General features: G+C 38.8%; 1 protein-coding gene across 1 annotated transcript in view; it reads left to right on the top strand.

Moving 5' to 3' along the window:
• The window catches only part of SLC2A13 (solute carrier family 2 member 13), a 527708-nt gene that overhangs the window by 97826 nt on the left and 410731 nt on the right, over nt 1-19151 (top strand). Inside the window, exon 2 of the mRNA XM_055580782.1 lies at nt 357-516. Within this exon, the coding sequence (XP_055436757.1) occupies nt 357-516 (160 nt within the window). The remainder of the gene's footprint in view (nt 1-356; nt 517-19151) is intronic.

Genomic DNA, 19151 nt, shown 5'->3' with positions numbered 1-19151 from the left:
CCTATTTTTAGTCTTCATAAAGTTTTAAAGGATTCTTAAACATGCTTTCTAAAGTTATCTGAGATCTCTAGGATTACTTTCATTTGTGGGCTTTCAAGTGACAATATGAAAATGATATTTATAGATTGGTATTTAACATGTCTTTACTTATATTCAGTAGTTACCAGTTATAAACAAAATCTTTAAATATGTGGTAAACCTTTGTTTAAAATAGAAAACTAAGCCCCCATACATGTGTGTGTATATGTCTTAGTTTATCTTAACATCTACGACAGCAGAAATCTTGAATGATGTCTGGTGTTTACTTTTCATTCTTGAATGATGTCTGATGTTTACTTTTCATCCTTTCTTTACAGGCATTGCTTCTATGACGGTGCCAGTGTACATTGCTGAGGTCTCACCCCCCAATTTAAGAGGCCGATTAGTCACCATTAATACCCTCTTCATCACAGGAGGGCAGTTCTTTGCAAGTGTTGTTGATGGAGCCTTCAGTTATCTTCAGAAAGATGGATGGAGGTCTGTAACGTTCTTACATTTAATTTTCAAATAAATTATGACTTTAGGGGATAGAAGAAAAATTGAGAAATGATGGAAAAAAAAAAATATAACTAGGTATTTTGAATCATTACAGCTAATTCATACATGATGGTATTCTGCAAAATTAAGTGGACCAGAGCTGATATTTATTTTAATAATAGACAAGGAACCTATCATTAAGAATTGATATTTACCGGACTTTTTAGCATGTAGGTGACATTTCTCACACTGTGTATGGTATTTTGCAATATTTGTTTAAAATGAATGTAACAATAAATATGCATGGAGTTTTTGAATTTTATCAGTGATTGACAAGCTATTTATGAACTGCAGATATAACTAATGTCCTTTTTGGATTTAAGAAGCTACATTCTGATCTGAAAGAGAATTCAGTCTTTTTTTTTTAAAACAAACAATCTCATGTTAAAACTTAAGGTATTATGGGCTTGAAATTTTGATATACTTCATGGTATTCAAAAAAACAGATTCATGTAACTCTTCCAGGGGTTTAATTTTTAATAGAATTTCCCTATACTCTGTATAGGTGCTGGAGATAAAATATTCCACAAAACAGAATCTGGTACATATTTTCATCATGCTTAAAGTATTGAAATTAATTCTTAACAGCTGAAGAAAAAGGGTTTACTGCTATGTGGATATAGGGAATTAAACTTACGTATGTAAGTGGCACAATAAATCGGAGTTGTTAAAGACTTAGACTGATGAAGTTTTATTAAAAGTTATGTGAAGAAACTCACAGAAGTCAGTAAGGGCCTCTGTTTGTCAGAAACAATTAAAGAGAGGACACATTTATTTAAAGCATTAACTGTCTGCCGATGCTGAGAAACCACTTTCTACCTCTGAAGGAATGAATCTCTGACAAAGTGAAAGATTACTAAAAATTGAAGAAGCAAGAAATTCCTCTTTCTTTTCTTCCCTGTAGAAGAACAGAAAGAGGGAGATGATAAGTTGTTACCAGCATCAGTTCAGTTCATTTCAGTTGCTCAGTCGTGTCCAACTCTTTGCAACCCCATGAACTACAGCATTCCAGGCTTCCCTGTCCTTCACCAATTCTTGGAGCTTGCTCAAACTTGTGTCCATAGAATTGGTGATGCCATCCAATCATCTCATCCTCTGTCATCCCCTTCTCTTCCTGCCTTCAATCTTTCCCAGTATCTGGGTCCTTTCTAATCAGTTGACTCTTCGCATCAGGTGGCCAAAGTATTGGAGCTTCAGCTTCAGCATTAGTCCTTCCAGTAAATATTCAGGACTGATTTCCTTTAGGATTGACTGGTTTGGTCTCCTTGCAGTCCAAGGGACTGTCAAGAATCTTCTCCAGCACCACAGTCTGAAAGCGTCAGTTCTTCAGCACTCAGCCTTCTTTATGGTCCAACTCTCACATCCATGCAGGACTACTGGAAAAACCATAGCTATGACTACCTGGACTTTTGTTGGTAAAGTGATTTATCTGCTTTGTAATACCTGTCTAGGTTTGTCATAACTTTCCTTCCAAGGAGCAAGACTTAATTTCTAGCTTGCAGTCAATGTCTGCTGTGGTTTTGGAGCCCAGGAAAAGAAAATCTGCCACTGCTTACACTTTTTTCTCTTTCTATTTGTCATGAAGTGATGGTACTGGATGCCATGATGTGAAATTTTTTTAATGTTGATTTCAAGCCAGCATTTTCACTCTCCTTTTTCACCTTCATCAAGAGGCTCTTGAGTTCCTCTTCACTTTCTCCTATTAGAGTGGTATCATCTACATACCTGAGGCTGTTGATATTTCTCCCAGCAATCTTGATTCTAGCTCATATTTCATCCAGCCAAATCCAGTGAAATCCAGTGCATTGCACATGATGCGCTCTGCATAAAACTTAAATAAGCAGGGTGACTATATAGCCTTGTCATACTCCTTTTCCAATTTCAGACCAGTTTCTTGTTCCATGTCTGGTTCTGTTACTTCTTGATCTACATCCAGGTTTCTCAGGAGACAGGTCAGGTGGTCTGGTACTTCTGTCTCTTTAAGAATTTTCCAGTTTGTTGTGATGCATACAGTGAAAGGTTTTAGCTTACTCAATGAAGCAGAAGTAGATGTTTTTCTGGAACTCCCTTGCATTCTCCATCATCCAACTAATGTTGCCAATTTGATCTCTGGTTCCTCTGCTTCTTTAAAACCCAGCTTGTACATCTGGAAGTTCTCCAGTCACATACTATTGAAGTCTAGCTTAAAGGATTTTGAGCATAACCTTGCTAGCATGTGAAATGAGCACAGTTTTTCAGTAGTTTGAACATTCTTTGGCATTGCCCTTCTTTGGGATTGGAATGAAAATTGGCCTTTTTCAGTCCTGTGGCCATTGCTGAGTTTTCCCAAATTTGTTGGCCTGTTGAGTGCAGCACTTTAAGAGCATCATCTTTTAGGATTTGAAATAGCTTAACTGAAATTCTATCACCTCCATTAGCTTTGTTTTTAATAATGCTTCCTAAGACCTCTTGAATTTATATTCCAAGATGTCTGACTCTAGATGAGTGACCACACCATTATGGTTATCCAGCTCATTAAGACCTTTTTTTGTATAGTTCTTCTGTGAATTCTTGCTTCCTTTTCTTAATCTCTTCTGCTTCTGTTATGTCGTTACCATTTCTGTCCTTTTTCATGCCCATCCTGCATGAAACGTTTCCTTGATAGCTTCAGTTTTCTTGAAAAGATCTCTAGTCTTGTTTTCCTGTTTTTTTTTTTTTTGCATTGTTCAATTAAAAAGGCCTTCTTATCTCTCTTTGCTATTCTCTAGACCTCTAGCTTCAGTTGGGTGTATCTTTCCCTTTCTCCCTTGCCTTTTGCTTATATTCTTTCCTCAACTTATATGTATAGCCTCCTTAGACATCCTCTTTGCCTTCTTGCATTTCTTTTTCTTTATTTGGGATGATTCTGTTCACTGCCTCCTTGTGCAGTGTTTCGAACCTCTGTTCCTAGTTCTGCAAAATTTATCTCCCAGATCTAATCCCTTGAATCTATTTGTCACCTCTACTGTATAATCATAAGAAATTTGATTTAGGTCATACCTGAATGGCCTAGTGGTTTTCCCTAATTTCTTTAACTTGAGCCTGAATTTTGCAGTAAGGAGCTGATGATTTGAAGCACAGTCAGCTCCAGGTCTTGTTTTTGCAGATTGCATAGAGCTTTTCCATCTTGGGCTTGCAAAGAACATAATCAATCTGATTTTGGTTTTGACCATCCAAAATCAAAGTCCATGTGTAGAGTCTCATTTGGTGTTGACTCTACACATGGACATACATGGTGATGTCCATGTATAGAGTCATCTCTTGGTTTGTTGGAAAAGACTGTTTATTGTGACCAACATGTTTTCTTGACAAAGCTCGCTTGTCCTTTTCACTGCTTCATTTTGTAGTCCATGGCAAAAGTTGCTTGTTATTTTGGGTATCTCTTGACTTCATACTTTTGCATTCCAATCCCCTATGATGGAAAGGACATCTTTTTCTTAGTTCTAGAAGGTGTTTTAGGTCGTCATACAACTTGTCAGCTTGAGCTTCATCAGCATCAGTGCTTGGGGTATAGACTTGAATTACTGTAATGTTGCGTGGTTTGCCTTGGAAACGACCCTTAATTATTCTGTCATTTTTGAGATTGCAGTCTTATAATGGCCAAGAGGCTTGTGTAACTCAGTAAAATTGTGATCTATGCCATGCATGGCCACCTAAGACAGATGGATCATAGGGAAGAGTTCTGACAAAACATGGTCCGCTGAAGAAGGAAATGGCAACTGACTTCAGTGTTTTTGCCTGAAGAGCTCCATCGACAGTATGAAAAGCCAAAAAGATAAGATACTAGAAGATGAGCCCTCCAGGTTGGAAGGTGTCCAATGTGTAATTGGAGAAGGACCATTATTAATAGTAACAGCTCCATAAAAAATGAAGTGTTTGGGCCAACATGGAAATGATGCTCAGCTGTGGTTGTTTCTGGTGGTGAAGGTAAAGTCTGATGCTGTAAAGAACAATATTCCATAGGAACCTGGAATGTTGAGTCTGTGGATCAAGGTAAATTGAACGTGTCAAGCAGGAGATGGTAGAAGTGGATATCAACATCTTATGAGTCAGTGAACTAAAATGGATGGGAATGAGCAAGTTTAATTCAGATGATCATTATATCTACTACTGTAGGCAGGTATCCCTTAGAAGAAATGGAGTAGCCCTCATAGTCAACAAAAGTGTCTGAAGTGCTGTACTTGGGTGCGGTCTTGAAAATGACAGAATGATCTCGGTTTGTTTCCAAGCAAACCATTCAACATGGTTATTAGATGTCATAAATTAAAGCCTGTTCTTTTCACTTGATATCTACCCACCTTTTCCCTCATTCAGCTTCTGAGAGTTTATTAGCTAAAATGTGATTACTGATCATTTTTATGATAACAATAGCATTAAGATATACAGAAGTTGAAACTGACTGAGAAGCTTCTCAGATGTTTTTGTTGAAAAGCTAAATCACCTTATTTTGCCTGATGGGTCAGTGCTTCTCTTCTCTTATTGTTTAGATGTAAATTGTTTTTTGCTGAACTGCTGGAAGATGAACTTGTCTAGAATTGCCAGCAGAAGATCGACCTGTAGAAGACTGATATTTTTCTAGCTGGTAGAATATTCAGCAGTAGAAGACTGATATTTTTCTAACACTGTAGCGTCATCATACATTCTATACTGGGAAGAATATCATTGGGTTCCATGAGGAAAGGGGAAATAGGTTTTTGAAAGTATCAATAAAGATTCAGTCTTTTAAAATTGATTTATTGAAATATAATTGATAAACCATTCACTTCACCTGGAAAATCCCATGGACAGAGGAATCTGGAAGGCTGCAGTCCATTGGTCTCAAAAGGTTGGACAGGACTTTGTGACTAAACAACAATAACAATGGGATAGATCACATATTAGGTAGCCATTCATTTGTTGATGGACATTTGAGTGATTGCTACTTTTTGGCTGTTAAAAATAATGCTGCAATGAATATCTGTGTACAGGCTTCAGAATGGAGATATAATTTCAATTCTCTCAAGTGTATACCTAGGAGTAGACTTGCTAGGTCATATGGTAACTATATTTACCTTTGGAGGAACTGTAAGACTATCCTCCACAGTGTCTACTCCATTTCACATTCCCTTTTAGCAGCGTGTGAGAGTTCCAGTTTTTCCATATCCTAATAAACATTTATTATCTCTCTTTTTCCATGGTGCTTGTCTCAGTGTGTATGAGCGGCATCTTGTGATTTTGATTTGCATTTCCCTGAAGACTAATAATTTTGTGAAAGATTTTATTTTTATCTGATATAGTACTTATAAAGATGATGGAGTGATTTTGGTAGTTAACACCCATGATAGGAAGTTTTATCACTGTTTGCCCTTTTCTGTGCTAATACTTTTAAATTGTGCTTATTGAGCATGGTGAGATTTAGTCACTAACCTCAGGCAAAGAAAGGTTTTCTACTGTAATTGTTGAGTTAAAGTTTGGCACGCTATAAGCATAGAGTAAAGTGAACTTTGCCACTACCAGAATTGATCTAAAATACTTATCTGGATGTGCCACTGCTTCAAAGATTCCCTATTTCCTACAGAAAGAAATCAGTCTATTCATCACAGCTTGCAGTGTTTTTTGTTATCCAATCAATATCTGTTTTCCTAGATTTTTTAGGTTATTGTTATCTCCTTCCCTCCTTCTTTATACAATGTAGGTTTATGCCTATAAACTCTATACACCAGTCACATCTTGTTTTTCATTGTTTGTTTTTTCCTTCTGCTCACTTTGCCTTGATTAGTCTTTCTACCCTGTCCTGCTTTACTGGTTCAATTCTTATTCCTCCTTTAAATCTTTGTATATCATGTGAATCTATTTTTGTCCCTTTGTCCTTTCATAATGCTTTGTATGTGGCTTTACTTTTATACTGATTGTACTATTTTGAACCATTTGCTTATTCTGTTTATTTATTTCACTTTGAAGCTTTTTAATATCATTGACCTTGTACTCATTTTTAGGTCTAGAAAAGGGCCTGGAACATAGTAATTGCTCAGTAAGTGTTTATTGAACTAAGTTAAAATTGACTGGGCTCCAGGGAAGAGACTCGTAACCAAACTAAAGAGATATTGATTATAAAGCCAGTGCCAATTCATTAATTTCTGCTGGGGAATAGATACTCTTTGCAGATAGCTGGAAAGCAAGATTATTAATCATAAGCATTTCTTATTGAGCATAAAAATAAGAGAAAGAAAAGTGGTTTCTGAGCCTCTGAGACTTTAGCTCCCTCAAAATAATATACCTGTCTGCATCCAGAACATTTTTTGTTCTTCTCTCTTGGACAGAGCCGATTTTCAAATTAGTGTTCCTCTATTTACAAATACATAAATCATCATGTGATTTATATTAAAAATAATGGTATATCTAAAGAAGGGCTATATTCTTCTCCTTTATATTGGCTTTTACTAATTCTCCAATTTATTTATTTTTATATTACAGTTATCTTATTTTACCTCAGTAGACTATATACAACTGTTTGCAAAGTATCCAGGTGTGCTGGGTATTTTTGTATGTTTCATCATTCATATGATGTTCTTTTATTTTCCTTTTCTTTTTTCAGCTGTAGAAGGAAAATTTGAGGTAATAAAGGCGATGAATGAAAGCACAAGGTATTAGTGCTGCTGCTGCTGCTGCTAGGTTGCTTCAGTAGTGTCCGACTCTGTGTGACCCCATAGACAGCAGCCCACCAGGCTCCCATCCCTGGGATTCTCCAGGCAAGAACACTGGAGTGGGTTGCCATTTCCTTCTCCAACGCATGAAAGTGAAAAGTGAAAGTGAAGTCGCTCAGTCGTGTCCAACTCTTAGCGACCCCATGGACTGCAGCCTACCAGGCTACTCTGTCCATGGGACTAGTTACATCTGTATTAGATTTTTTCCTGGAGAATGACAAGGCTGATTTATGGACAACGTGAGACTTATGCTGAGCTTTGAAGAACTGGTAGGATTCATGGGGACTGAAGAAAAGGAAATGGAGAAGGAAATGGCAACCCACTTCAGTACTCTTGCCTGGAAAATCCTGTGGATGGAGGAGCCTGGTAGGCTACAGTCCATGGGGACACGACTGAGTGACTTCACTTTATGGGGACTGAGGTGAAAATGGTGGCAGAATTTAGGATGGATGAAGGCAGGATCAGGAGGCTTTAAATTGAAGTGATAATGTACACAGTAGATCGGTGCCAGATTGTAGAGGTCTGTGAATTCTGGGCTGGAGGTTTTGTGTTTGTGCGTGTGCTGTCATGTCTGACTCTTTGTGACCCCATGGACTGCTGCCCACCAGCTCCTCTGTCCATGGAATTTTCCAAGCAAGAATCCTGGAGGAAGTTGCCTCCCCTTACAAGCAAAGGGAAGCTAATACTTTTTAAGCAAATCATGGCGTAATGTGAGTCAATGACTAAGACAACAGTGATGTCCAGAATTTATGGAACTCTTGGCTCTTGGATGGGTTTAGGGAACCTGTTGAATACTGCCAGAATATTGATGTGAGGTATTGACATGATACTCTTGGAGACATTGGTTAGTATGGAAATCATTCAGTCTTTCAAAAAAAGTTTGGTTTTTTATATACCTATTATATACTTCTGTTGTACTTGGCACTAGAGATATAAAGATCAATAAGAAATGTACCTGTCCTAGTTAGGGAGTTTGGGATGGTCGTGAACACAATCCTATATTTAAAATGAACAACCAACAAGGACCTATTTTATAGCACATGGAATTCTGCTCAGTGTTATGTGGCAGCCTGGATGGGAGGGAGTTTTGGGAGAGAATGGATATGTGTGTATGTATTTCTGAGTCCATTTGCTATTCCCCTGAAACTATCACAACATTGTTACCCAATACAAAATAAAAAGTTAAAAAAAAAAAAACCCAAACAAAACAGAAATGTACTTGCTCTTAATCAATCAAGCACCTCACATGCAAGTGAAGGAGAGACTTTTCATTGACATGTTAAGTAAATCATAGTGTTATGGGAACTCTCAAGGGGAAAGAATAACTTACCTTAACAGTAGAATGGTATGTGAGCTGAGTCTTTTATGAATAGAAGAGTTCCAGACAGAATGAGGGAGAAGGAAACTCTGGATAAAATCTAATTTCTAAAAGCCCTGTAGTATGCAAGAGCCAATCATGTTTGGGCATTTCAGAATGGCTAGTGGGAGGGCCATGAGTACTATTTGGGTGTTTGAAAGTGAAGTGGGAAGGCTAGTTTTCCCACTTTCCCACTTCTAAGTATGAATAGAACTTTGAATCCATTGTGCTCTCTTTAACAGTAGCGTTGTTTGAGTTCACTTTGATTATTGACAGTCTTAGAAAATAATTTTTTAAAAACCAGCATTACTTTAGATGAAAAAAAATTATGAGGTTCTCTCCCTCATAATATTTTATAATTTAAAAACTGTGTCCATAAGATGATTTTAAGAATCATATTTAAAAGAGGATGATATTTTTAAGCACATATATTTGGAGAGAGAACCCTTATAATTTATGACATTGGCCATTTTAAGAGAGATGAATTTGGTTAACAGCCTATTTACAAGTGAATATCTTAATATTAAAGATATTTGTAATTATATTATTGACAGAATTCAGACCAAAGATGTATGACTGTTTATCATAAAAGTAGCATAGTATAGACTTGAGACTTACTTTAACAGTAAATGGATTGCTTTATCTAAGCACTAACATCCTCATTTAGCAAATGCTTCAGCAATTGTTCAGTGTTATTATGAGAATCAAATGAGTTAATAGCTAAGAACATACTAACTCTTAAATGTTCTTAAGTTTTGTTTCCTGTTGTCTCCCCCAAAAATCTTAGACTGAATCTCTATCTTGCATAAAGCTAGCAGTAAAAATCACCTCACATTCAACTATCTGAAATTTCCAGGTAAAAAGTTAATATAGTTTGCTAATGAGACTAATTTGCATAACAAGGAAAGTTATGACCAACCTAGACAGCATATTAAAAAGCAGAGACATTACTTTGCCAACAAAGGTCCGTCTAGTCAAGGCTATGGTTTTTCCAGTGATCGTGTATGGATGTGAGATTTGGACTATAAAGAAAGGTGAGCACTGAAGAATTGATGCTTTTGAACTGTGGTGTTGGAGAAGACTCTTGAAAGTCCCTTGGACTGCAAGGAGATCCAGCCAGTCCATCCTAGGGGAGATCAGTCCTGAGTGTTCATTGGAAGGACTGATTTTGAAGCTGAAACTCCAATACTTTGGCCACCTGATGTGAAGAGCTGATTGATTTGAAAAGGCCCTGATGCCAGGAAAGATTGAGGGCAGGAGGAGAAGGGGACGACAGAAGATGAGATGGTTGGATGACATCACTGACTCAATGGACATGGGTTTGGGTGGACTTCGGGAGTTGGTGATGGACAGGGAGGCCTGGTGTGCTGCGGTTCACGGGGTCTTAAGGAGTCGGACACGACTGAGCGACTGACTGAACTGAACTGAACTTCCACTGAAGATAACCATTATAAGTCAGAGACAGAATTAAAAAAAAAATAGAAAACTATTTAAAACACTGGAGAGCTCTGAAGGGACATTTGATCCTTGTAGGGAACAGTTCATGGTGAGGCATACACCTATGACTTTTTCTCTGAGTGAAAATGTTAGTTGCTAAGTCCTGTCCGACTGTTTGCGAGGCCATGGACTGTAGCCTACCAGGCTTCTCTGTCCATGGGATTCTCCAGGCAAGAATACTGGAGTGGGTTGCCATTTCTTTCTCCATGGGATCTTCCCAGCCCAGGGATGCAACCTGGGTCTTCCTCATTGCAGGTGGATTCTTTACCGTTTGAGCTACCAACCCTCAATTCGTGATACTGGGTAGTGAGAACTTAACTAGAAAGCAGCAGTTTTATTGTCCTGTCTTATCAGTGGCTAGAGTTGGGGGTGGCCAGAGCACATGAAATTTGAGGGGAAAATCCAGGGAAAAAATGACCCATATAGGAGGAAGCCTCTATATATGAATATTAATTTGCTACAAATATTTTATAGATCCCTGAACTATGAATATTACAAGGGAGATTCCATGGAGCCTGCAGAAAACAATAGTTAAAAGATGGTGAAAGATGAGAGAGATCTTATTTCCTGCACATAGGAGGGAAGACATGTTTGGAATTTGAAACCTTCCAGGTTAGAGGGGCCAATGCCTTGAGTTTTCCATTGAAATCCTAGAAGAACCATACCTTAGGCGTAAAGCCTTGTTGTTTGCTTAAGGAATTCTCCTAAGAATAAGCCAGAACTGAAAGCAGATTTACACTAACCAAGTGTAAAACCAAGCTTCCACAGATACAAGGTGCCTGATTAAAAAAAGTCAGTATTCTTCAGAGAGAACAAGATCTGGAGTCTTCAGAGTTTATCCACAATTTTCAAAACACATTAAAAATTGTTAGGCGTGCAGATAAACAGAAAGTGTGACCCATAATTGAAAAAAAAATTGGTCAGGGTAGACAAACACCAAGATTATGCTTATAAAACATTTTCAGGTAATCTAAAATTAGGAAGGTCTTTTCACACTAGACCTCCTGCATTATAAGAAATGCTAAGGAAATTTTTCAGAGAAGAGTCGGACACGACTGAGTGACGACAACAACAACAAACACAATTTTAAAATTATAGAACTAAAGGAAGAAGTAGACAAATTCAGGCTCATATTTTGAGAATTTTTAACTCTTTTAGCAACTGATAGGGCAACTAGACAAAAATTAAGTTTACAAAAAAACTAGAAACCACTCTTAACTGCCTAACCATAGTTGACATTTGTAGGTGGCCATACCCGACAGCTGCAATATACACATTCTTTTTCAAATTTATATCAGACATTCTCTGAAACTGACCATATGTTGAATCATAAAATAAAAGTTCAGTTCAGTTCAGTCGCTCAGTCGTGTCCGACTCTTTGCGACCCCATGAATCGCAGCACTCCAGGCCTCCCTGTCCATCACCAACTCCCGGAGGTCACTCAAACTCACGTCCATCAAGTTGGTGATGCCATCCAGCCATCTTATCCTCTGTCGTCCCCTTCTCCTCCTGCCCCCAATCCCTCCCAGCATCAGAGTCTTTTCTAGTGAGTCAACTGTTTGCATGAGATGGCCAAAGTATTGGAGTTTCAGCTTCAAAATCAGTCCTTCCAATGAACACCCAGGACTGATCTCCTTTAGAATGGACTGGCTGGATCTCCTTGCAGTCCAAGGGACTCTCAAGAGTCTTCTCCAACACCACAGTTCAAAAGCATCAATTCTTGGGCTCTCAGCCTTCTTCACAGTCCAACTCTCACATCCATACATGACCACAGGAAGAACCATAGCCTTGACTAGACGGACCTTTGTTGGCAAAGTAATGTCTCTGCTTTTGAATATGCTATCTAGGTTGGTCATAACTTTCCTTCCAAGGAATAAGCGTCTTTTAATTTCATGGTTGCAGTCACCATCTGCAGTGATTTTGGAGCCCCCCAAAATAAAGTCTGACACTGTTTCCCCATCTATTTCCCATAAAGTGATGGGGCCAGATGCCATGATCTTAGTTTGCTTAAAGCTCAACATTCAGAAAATAAAAGTTAATAAATTTAAAAAGTGACTCTTAGAGTGTGTTCTCTAACTGTAGCAGAATTAAATTAGACATCAATAAAATAACCAGAAAAGCTTCAAATATTTGGAAATTAAAGCAACATGTTCTAAATAACTCAGGAGACATCAGAAGAAAAATGAGAAAATAATTTTGAGTTCAAAGGAAATAAAATATATCAAAATTTGTTGAATACAGGTTCAACTGTGCTTACAGCATAATATATATAGCTAGAGTGATTTTATTAGAGAAGTGGAGAAGTCAAATGATCTAAGTTTCATGTTAAGCTAGAAAAATATGAGCACATTAAAAATGAATAAAACAGAAAGGATTAAATAATAAATAATAGAAGCCAAGGTATAGAGCAGGTGAACAATAGAAAAAATAAACAGTGTTGGTTCTTGGGAATTATTAATAAAATTGGTAAACTGATTATGACTGATTTAAAAAGATAAAGTACAAGTTACCATTTTCAGGAGTAAAAGCACATCATTTCTATTGATATAAAGATAATTGAGGGAACACTTTTGTGCCAGTAAGGATGGGATGGGCTTATTGCTTGAAAATCACAACTCTACTAAAAACCAACACAAGGTAAAATGGAAAATCTGAATATTACTATGTTTATTAAGTTGAATCAGTAGTAGTAACCTACCTGAAAAGCTAACTCCAGGCCCATATGGTTTCACTGGTGACTTCTATAAAACATTTAAGAAAGAAATATTCCAAGCTTAAACAAAAGTTTTAAGAAAACAGAAGTAGAAGGAATACTCCCCAGCTGGGTTTTGAGGCCAGCATGACTAATATTGTGGACTTTTTAAATGAAATTAGTCATGCCTCAGCTGTCCAGTATTTTATTTTTAGTACATTCAACAGTGACACATATTGGATACTCAATAGGTATACATACATGTTAAATATTAAAGTATATCATAATAGGTGCCAATAAATTTTATGTTAAGAGATTATACATAAGGGCTGCATATTGCTGTAACATTGAACTTCTGGATGGGCTGCACTTTTGGTAGTAATGAAGATTCCAGTTCATTTGGAAAAACAGTGGTTCAAATTCATAACTTGTTAGTTCTGGAAGTGGCTTAAGTTACTACAAGGAGAGTAAATTCTAGACACTGATTAAAAGTATACTTAAAATATTAGTAAAATAAAACACAATGATATATAAAAGAATAATAAATCATTTATGTAAACTGACTGAGACGGTTTTCCCAGGAAAGTCAGGTTGTTTACCATATGAAAAGTAATTTGTAGAAGTCACCATGTTGAATTGTTTAAAGGAGGAAAACCTAAGTGATCAATCTCAGTATATGCAGTAAAACATTTGACAGAATAACATTTATTTATGATAAAACCTTTTCTGCAAACTAAAAAGGAAGAGACTTCTTGAATTCAGTAAAGGACATCTATGAAGAAATGTGTGGAGAAGGCAATGGCACCCGACTCCAGTACTCTTGCTTGGAATATCCCATGGACGAAGGAGCCTGGTAGGCTGCAGTCTATGGGGTCGCTAAGAGTCGGACACGACTGAGCGACTTCACTTTCACTTTTCACTTTCATGCATTGGAGAAGGAAATGGCAACCTACTCCGGTGTTCTTGGCTGGAGAATCCCAGGGACGGGGGAGCCTGGTGGGCTGCCATCTATGGGGTCGCACAGAGTCGGACACAACTGAAGCGACTTAGCAGCAGCAGCAGCAGCATGAAGAAATGTGCAGCCAACTTTATATTCAATGGGGAAAGCTTAAATGCTTTCCCTTATGATATAATTCAAGATTAAGATGTCTACCATCACCACTTACATTCATTTGAATTCATTGAAATGGATAATTGATTTAAAAATTTTTACAGAAAAGTAAAGGACCTAAAATTGCCAAAACCATCTTGAAGAACAAGGTGGAGAATTCAGTCTGATTTCAAGACTTAGTATACAGTGAAAATAATCAATGAGAGACTGGTAAGGATTGATAAATCAGTAGATTAGAAAGGATGAATCTATCTCAAAAACATGATTGAAAGAAGCTAGACACAAAAGAGTATGGTCTCTATGATTCCATATAAATTTCATTAACATTCAAAATTAACTGTTGCCATACTCTCCTCCAGGGGATCTTCCCAACCTAGGGATCAAACCCAGGTCTCCCACACTGCAGGCAGATTCTTTACTGACTGAACCACCAGGGAAGCCCCAAAATTAACTATGGGGACAGAAATTCGACCAGTGATGATCTAAGGCAATGGGGATTGACTGGAAGTGGGTAGGGTTTGAGGGAACCTACTTGGATGATGGAAATGTGCTTCTTGACTAAGATGGTCAAGGAGACATGTATGGATATAGATACATTAACTCATAGAATGGTATATCTTGGATCATCTCATTATATTATATGCAAATTTTACCAAAAGTTAATTTGAATATTTTAATTTTACCTATTTATATTTATTTATTTATTTTGGCTGTGCTGGGTCATTGTTGTTTTGCAAGCTTTCCTTAGTTGTGGTGAGCTGTGGATACTTTTGGTTGTGCTGAGTAGGCTTCTCCTTACAGTGGCCTCTCGTTACAGAGCATAGGCTCTAGGTACGGCAGCTTCAGTAGTTACTGCAAGTGGGCTTGGTAGTTGTAGCTTGTAGGCTCTTAGAGCACAGGCTCAGTGGTTGTGGATCGTGAGCTTGGTTGCTCCATGACATTTGGAATCTTCCTGGACCAGGGATCGAACCCATGTTCCTTGCTTTGCAGGCAGATTCTGATCCACTGAACTCTGCATTCAGATGTTTATATCTTTCCTTTTCTCCGTTGCTTTTCGCTTTTCTTTTCACAGCTATTTGTAAGGCCTCCCCAGACAGCCATTTTGCTTTTTTTGCATTTCTTTTCCATGGGTATGGTCTTGATCCCTGTCTCCTGTACAATATCACGAACCTCATTCCATAGTTCATCAGGCACTCTATCTATCAGATCTAGGCCCTTAAATCTATTTCTCACTTCCACTGTATAATCATAAGGGATTTGATTTAGGTCATACCTGAATGGTCTAGTAGTTTTCCCTACTTTCTTCAATTTAAGTCTGAATTCGGCAATAAGGAGTTCATGGTCTGAGCCACAGTCAGCTCCTGGTCTTGTTTTTGCTGACTGTATAGAGCTTCTCCATCTTTCGCTGCAAAGAATATAATCAATCTGATTTTGGTGTTGACTACCTGGTGATGTCCATGTATAGAGTCTTCTCTTGTGTTGTTGGATGAGGGTGTTTGTTATGACCGGTGCATTTTCTTGGCAAAACTCTATCAGTCTTTGCCCTGCTTCATTCCGTATTCCAAGGCCAAATTAGCCTGTTACTCCAGATGTTTCTTGACTTCCTACTTTTGCATTCCAGTCCCCTATAATGAAAAGGACATCTTTTTTGGGTGTTAGTTCTAAAAGGTCTTGTAGGTCTTCATAGAACCGTTCAACTTCAGCTTCTTCAGCATGACTGGTTGGGGCATAGACTTGGATTACTGTGATATTGAATGGTTTGCCTTGGAAACGAACAGAGATCATTCTGTTGTTTTTGAGATCGCATCCAAGTCCTGCATTTCGGACTCTTTTGTTGACCATGATGGCCACTCCATTTCTTCTGAGGGATTCCTGCCTGCAGTAGTAGATATAATGGTCATCTGAGTTAAATTCACCCATTCCAGTCCATTTCAGTTTGCTGATTCCTAAAATATTGACCTTCACTCTTGCCATCTCTTGTTTGACCACTTCCAATTTGCCTTTATTCGTGGACCTGACATTCCAAGTTCCTATGCAATATTGCTCTTTACAGCATCGGACCTTGCTTCTATGACCAGTCACATCCACAACTGGGTATTGTTTTTGCTTTGGCTCCATCCCTTCATTCTTTCTGGAGTTATTTCTCCACTGATCTCCAGTAGCATATTGGGCACCTACTGACCTGGGGAGTTTCTCTTTCAGCATCCTATCATTTTGCCTTTTCATACTGTTCATGGGGTTCTCAAGGCAAGAATACTGAAGTGGTTTGCCATTCCCTTCTCCACTGGACCACATTCTGTCAGATCTCTCCACCATGACCCGCCCGTCTTGGGTTGCCCCACGGGCATGGCTTAGTTTCATTGAGTTAGACCAGGCTGTGGTCCTAGTGTGATTAGATTGACTAGTTTTCTGTGAGTATGGTTTCAGTGTGTCTGCCCTCTTGCAACACCTACCATCTTACTTGGGTTTCTCTTACCTTGGGCATGGGGTATCTCTTCACGGCTGCTCCAGCAAAGCACAGCCATTGCTCCTTACCTTGGATGAGGGGTATTTCCTCACCGCCACCCTTCCTGACCTTAAACATGGGATAGCTCCTGTAGGCCCTCCTGCGCTGGCGGAACATCAGGACGTGGGGTTGGTCCTCCCGGCCACCGCCCCTGGCCTCAGGCATGGGGTTGCTCCTCCCGGCCATTGCCCTTGGCCTTGGTCTTAGGGGTGTGGGGTAGCTCCTCCCGCCTGCTGCCCCTGGCCTTGGTCTTAGGGGCGTGGGGTAGCTCCTCCCAGCTGGAAAAGGAGAAAAGGAAAAAAGGAGAAAAGGAAAGAAATAAACATCTGAATGCAGCGTTCCAAAGAATAGCAAGAAGAGATAAGAAAGCCTTCTTTGGCGATGCAAAGAAATAGAGGAAAACAACAGAATGGCAAAGACTAGGGATCTCTTCAAGAAAATCAGAGATACCAAAGGAACATTTCATGCAAAGATGGGCTCAATAAAGGACAGAAATGGTATGGACCTAACAGAAGCAGAAGATATTAAGAAGAGATGGCAAGAATACACAGAAGAACTGTACAGAAAAGATCTTCATGACCCAGATAATCACGATGGTGTGATCACTGACCTAGAGCCAGACATCCTGGAGTGTGAAGTCAGGTGGGCATTAGAAAGCATCACTACGAACAAAGCTAGTAGAGGTGATGGAATTCCAGTTGAGCTATTCCAAATCCTGAAAGATGATGCTGTGAAAGTGCTGCATTCAATATGCCAGCAAATTTGGAAAACTCAGCAGTGGCCACAGGACTGGAAAAGGTCAGTTTTCATTCCAATCCCAAAGAAAGGCAATGCCAAAGAATGCTCAGACTACCACACAATTGCACTCATCTCACACGCTAGTTAAAGTAATGCTTAAAATTCTCCAAGCCAGGCTCCAGCAATATGTGAACTGTGAACTTCCTGATGTTCAAGCTGGTTTTAGAAAAGGCAGAGGAACCAGAGATCAAATTGCTAACATCTGCTGGATCATGGAAAAAGCAAGAGAGTTCCAGAAAAACATCTATTTCTGCTTTATTGATATGCCAAAGCCTTTGACTATGTGGATCAGAATAAACTGTGGAAAATTCTTCAAGACATGGAAATACCAGGCCACCTGACCTGCCTCTTGAGAAATCTATATGCAGGTCAGGAAGCAACAGTTAGAACTGGACATAGATCAACAGACTGGTTCCAAATAGGAAAAGGAGTACGTCAATGCTGTATATTGTCACCCTATTTATTTAACTTATATGCAGAGCACATCATGAGAAACGCTGGACTGGAAGAAACACAAGGTGGAATCAGGATTGCTGGGAGAAATATCAATAACCTCAGATATGCAGATGACACCACCCTTATGGCAGAAAGTGAAGAGGAACTCAAAAGCCTCTTGATGAAAGTGAAAGTGGAGAGTGAAAAAGTTGGCTTAAAGCTCAACATTCAGAAAATGAAGATCATGGCATCCAGTCCCATCACTTTGTGGCAAATAGATGTGGAAACAGTGGAAACAGTGTCAGACTTTATTTTTCTGGTCTCCAAAATCACTGCAGATGGTGACTGCAGCCATGAAATTAAAAGACGCTTACTCCTTGGAAGGAAAGTTATGACCAACCTAGATAGCATATTGAAAAGCAGAGACATTCCTTTGCCAACAAAAGTTCGTCTAGTCAAAGCTATGGTTTTTCCTGTGGTCATGTATGGATGTGAGAGTTGGACTGTGAAGAAGGCTGAGCGCCAAAGAATTGATGCTTTTTTTTTTTTTAATTTTATTTTATTTTTAAACTTTACATAATTGTATTAGTTTTGCCAAATATCAAAATGAATCCGCCACAGGTATACATGTGTTCCCGACCCTGAACCCTCCTTCCTCCTCCCTCCCCATTCCATCCCTCTGGGTCGTCCCAGTGCACCAGCCCCAAGCATCCAGTATCATGCATCGAACCTGGACTGGCAACTCGTTTCATACATGATATTTTACATGTTTCAATGCCATTCTCCCAAATCTTCCCACCCTCTCCCTCTCCCACAGAGTCCATAAGACTGTTCTATACATCAGTGTCTCTTTTGCTGTCTCGTACACAGGGTTATTGTTACCATCTTTCTAAATTCCATATATATGCGTTAGTATACTGTATTGGTGTTTTTCTTTCTGGCTTACTTCACTCTGTATAGTAGGCTCCAGTTTCATCCACCTCATTAGAACTGATTCAAATGTATTCTTTTTAATGGCTGAGTAATACTCCATTGTGTATATGTACCACTGCTTTCTTATCCATTCATCTGCTGATGGACATCTAGGTTGCTTCCATGTTCTGGCTATTATAAAAGTGCTGTGATGAACATTGGGGTACACGTGTCTCTTTCCCTTCTGGTTTCCTCAGTGTGTATGCCCAGCAGTGGGATTGCTGGATCATAAGGCAGTTCTATTTCCAGGTTTTTAAGGAATCTCCACACTGTTCTCCATAGTGGCTGTACTAGTTTGCATTCCCACCAACAGTGGAAGAGGGTTCCCTTTTCTCCACACCCTCTCCAGCATTTATTACTTGTAGACTTTTGGATCGCAGCCATTCTGACTGGTGTGAAATGGTACCTCATAGTGGTTTTGATTTGCATTTCGCTGATAATGAGTGATGTTGAACATCTTTTCATGTGTTTGTTAGCCATCTGGATGTCTTCTTTGGAGAAATGTC

This window comes from Bubalus kerabau, chromosome 1 (genome assembly GCF_029407905.1).
Source record: "Bubalus kerabau isolate K-KA32 ecotype Philippines breed swamp buffalo chromosome 1, PCC_UOA_SB_1v2, whole genome shotgun sequence".
Classification (NCBI taxonomy): domain Eukaryota; kingdom Metazoa; phylum Chordata; class Mammalia; order Artiodactyla; family Bovidae; genus Bubalus; species Bubalus kerabau.
The sequence above is the reverse complement of the archived record's forward strand: the minus strand, read 5'-3'. Positions and strand labels throughout refer to the sequence as shown.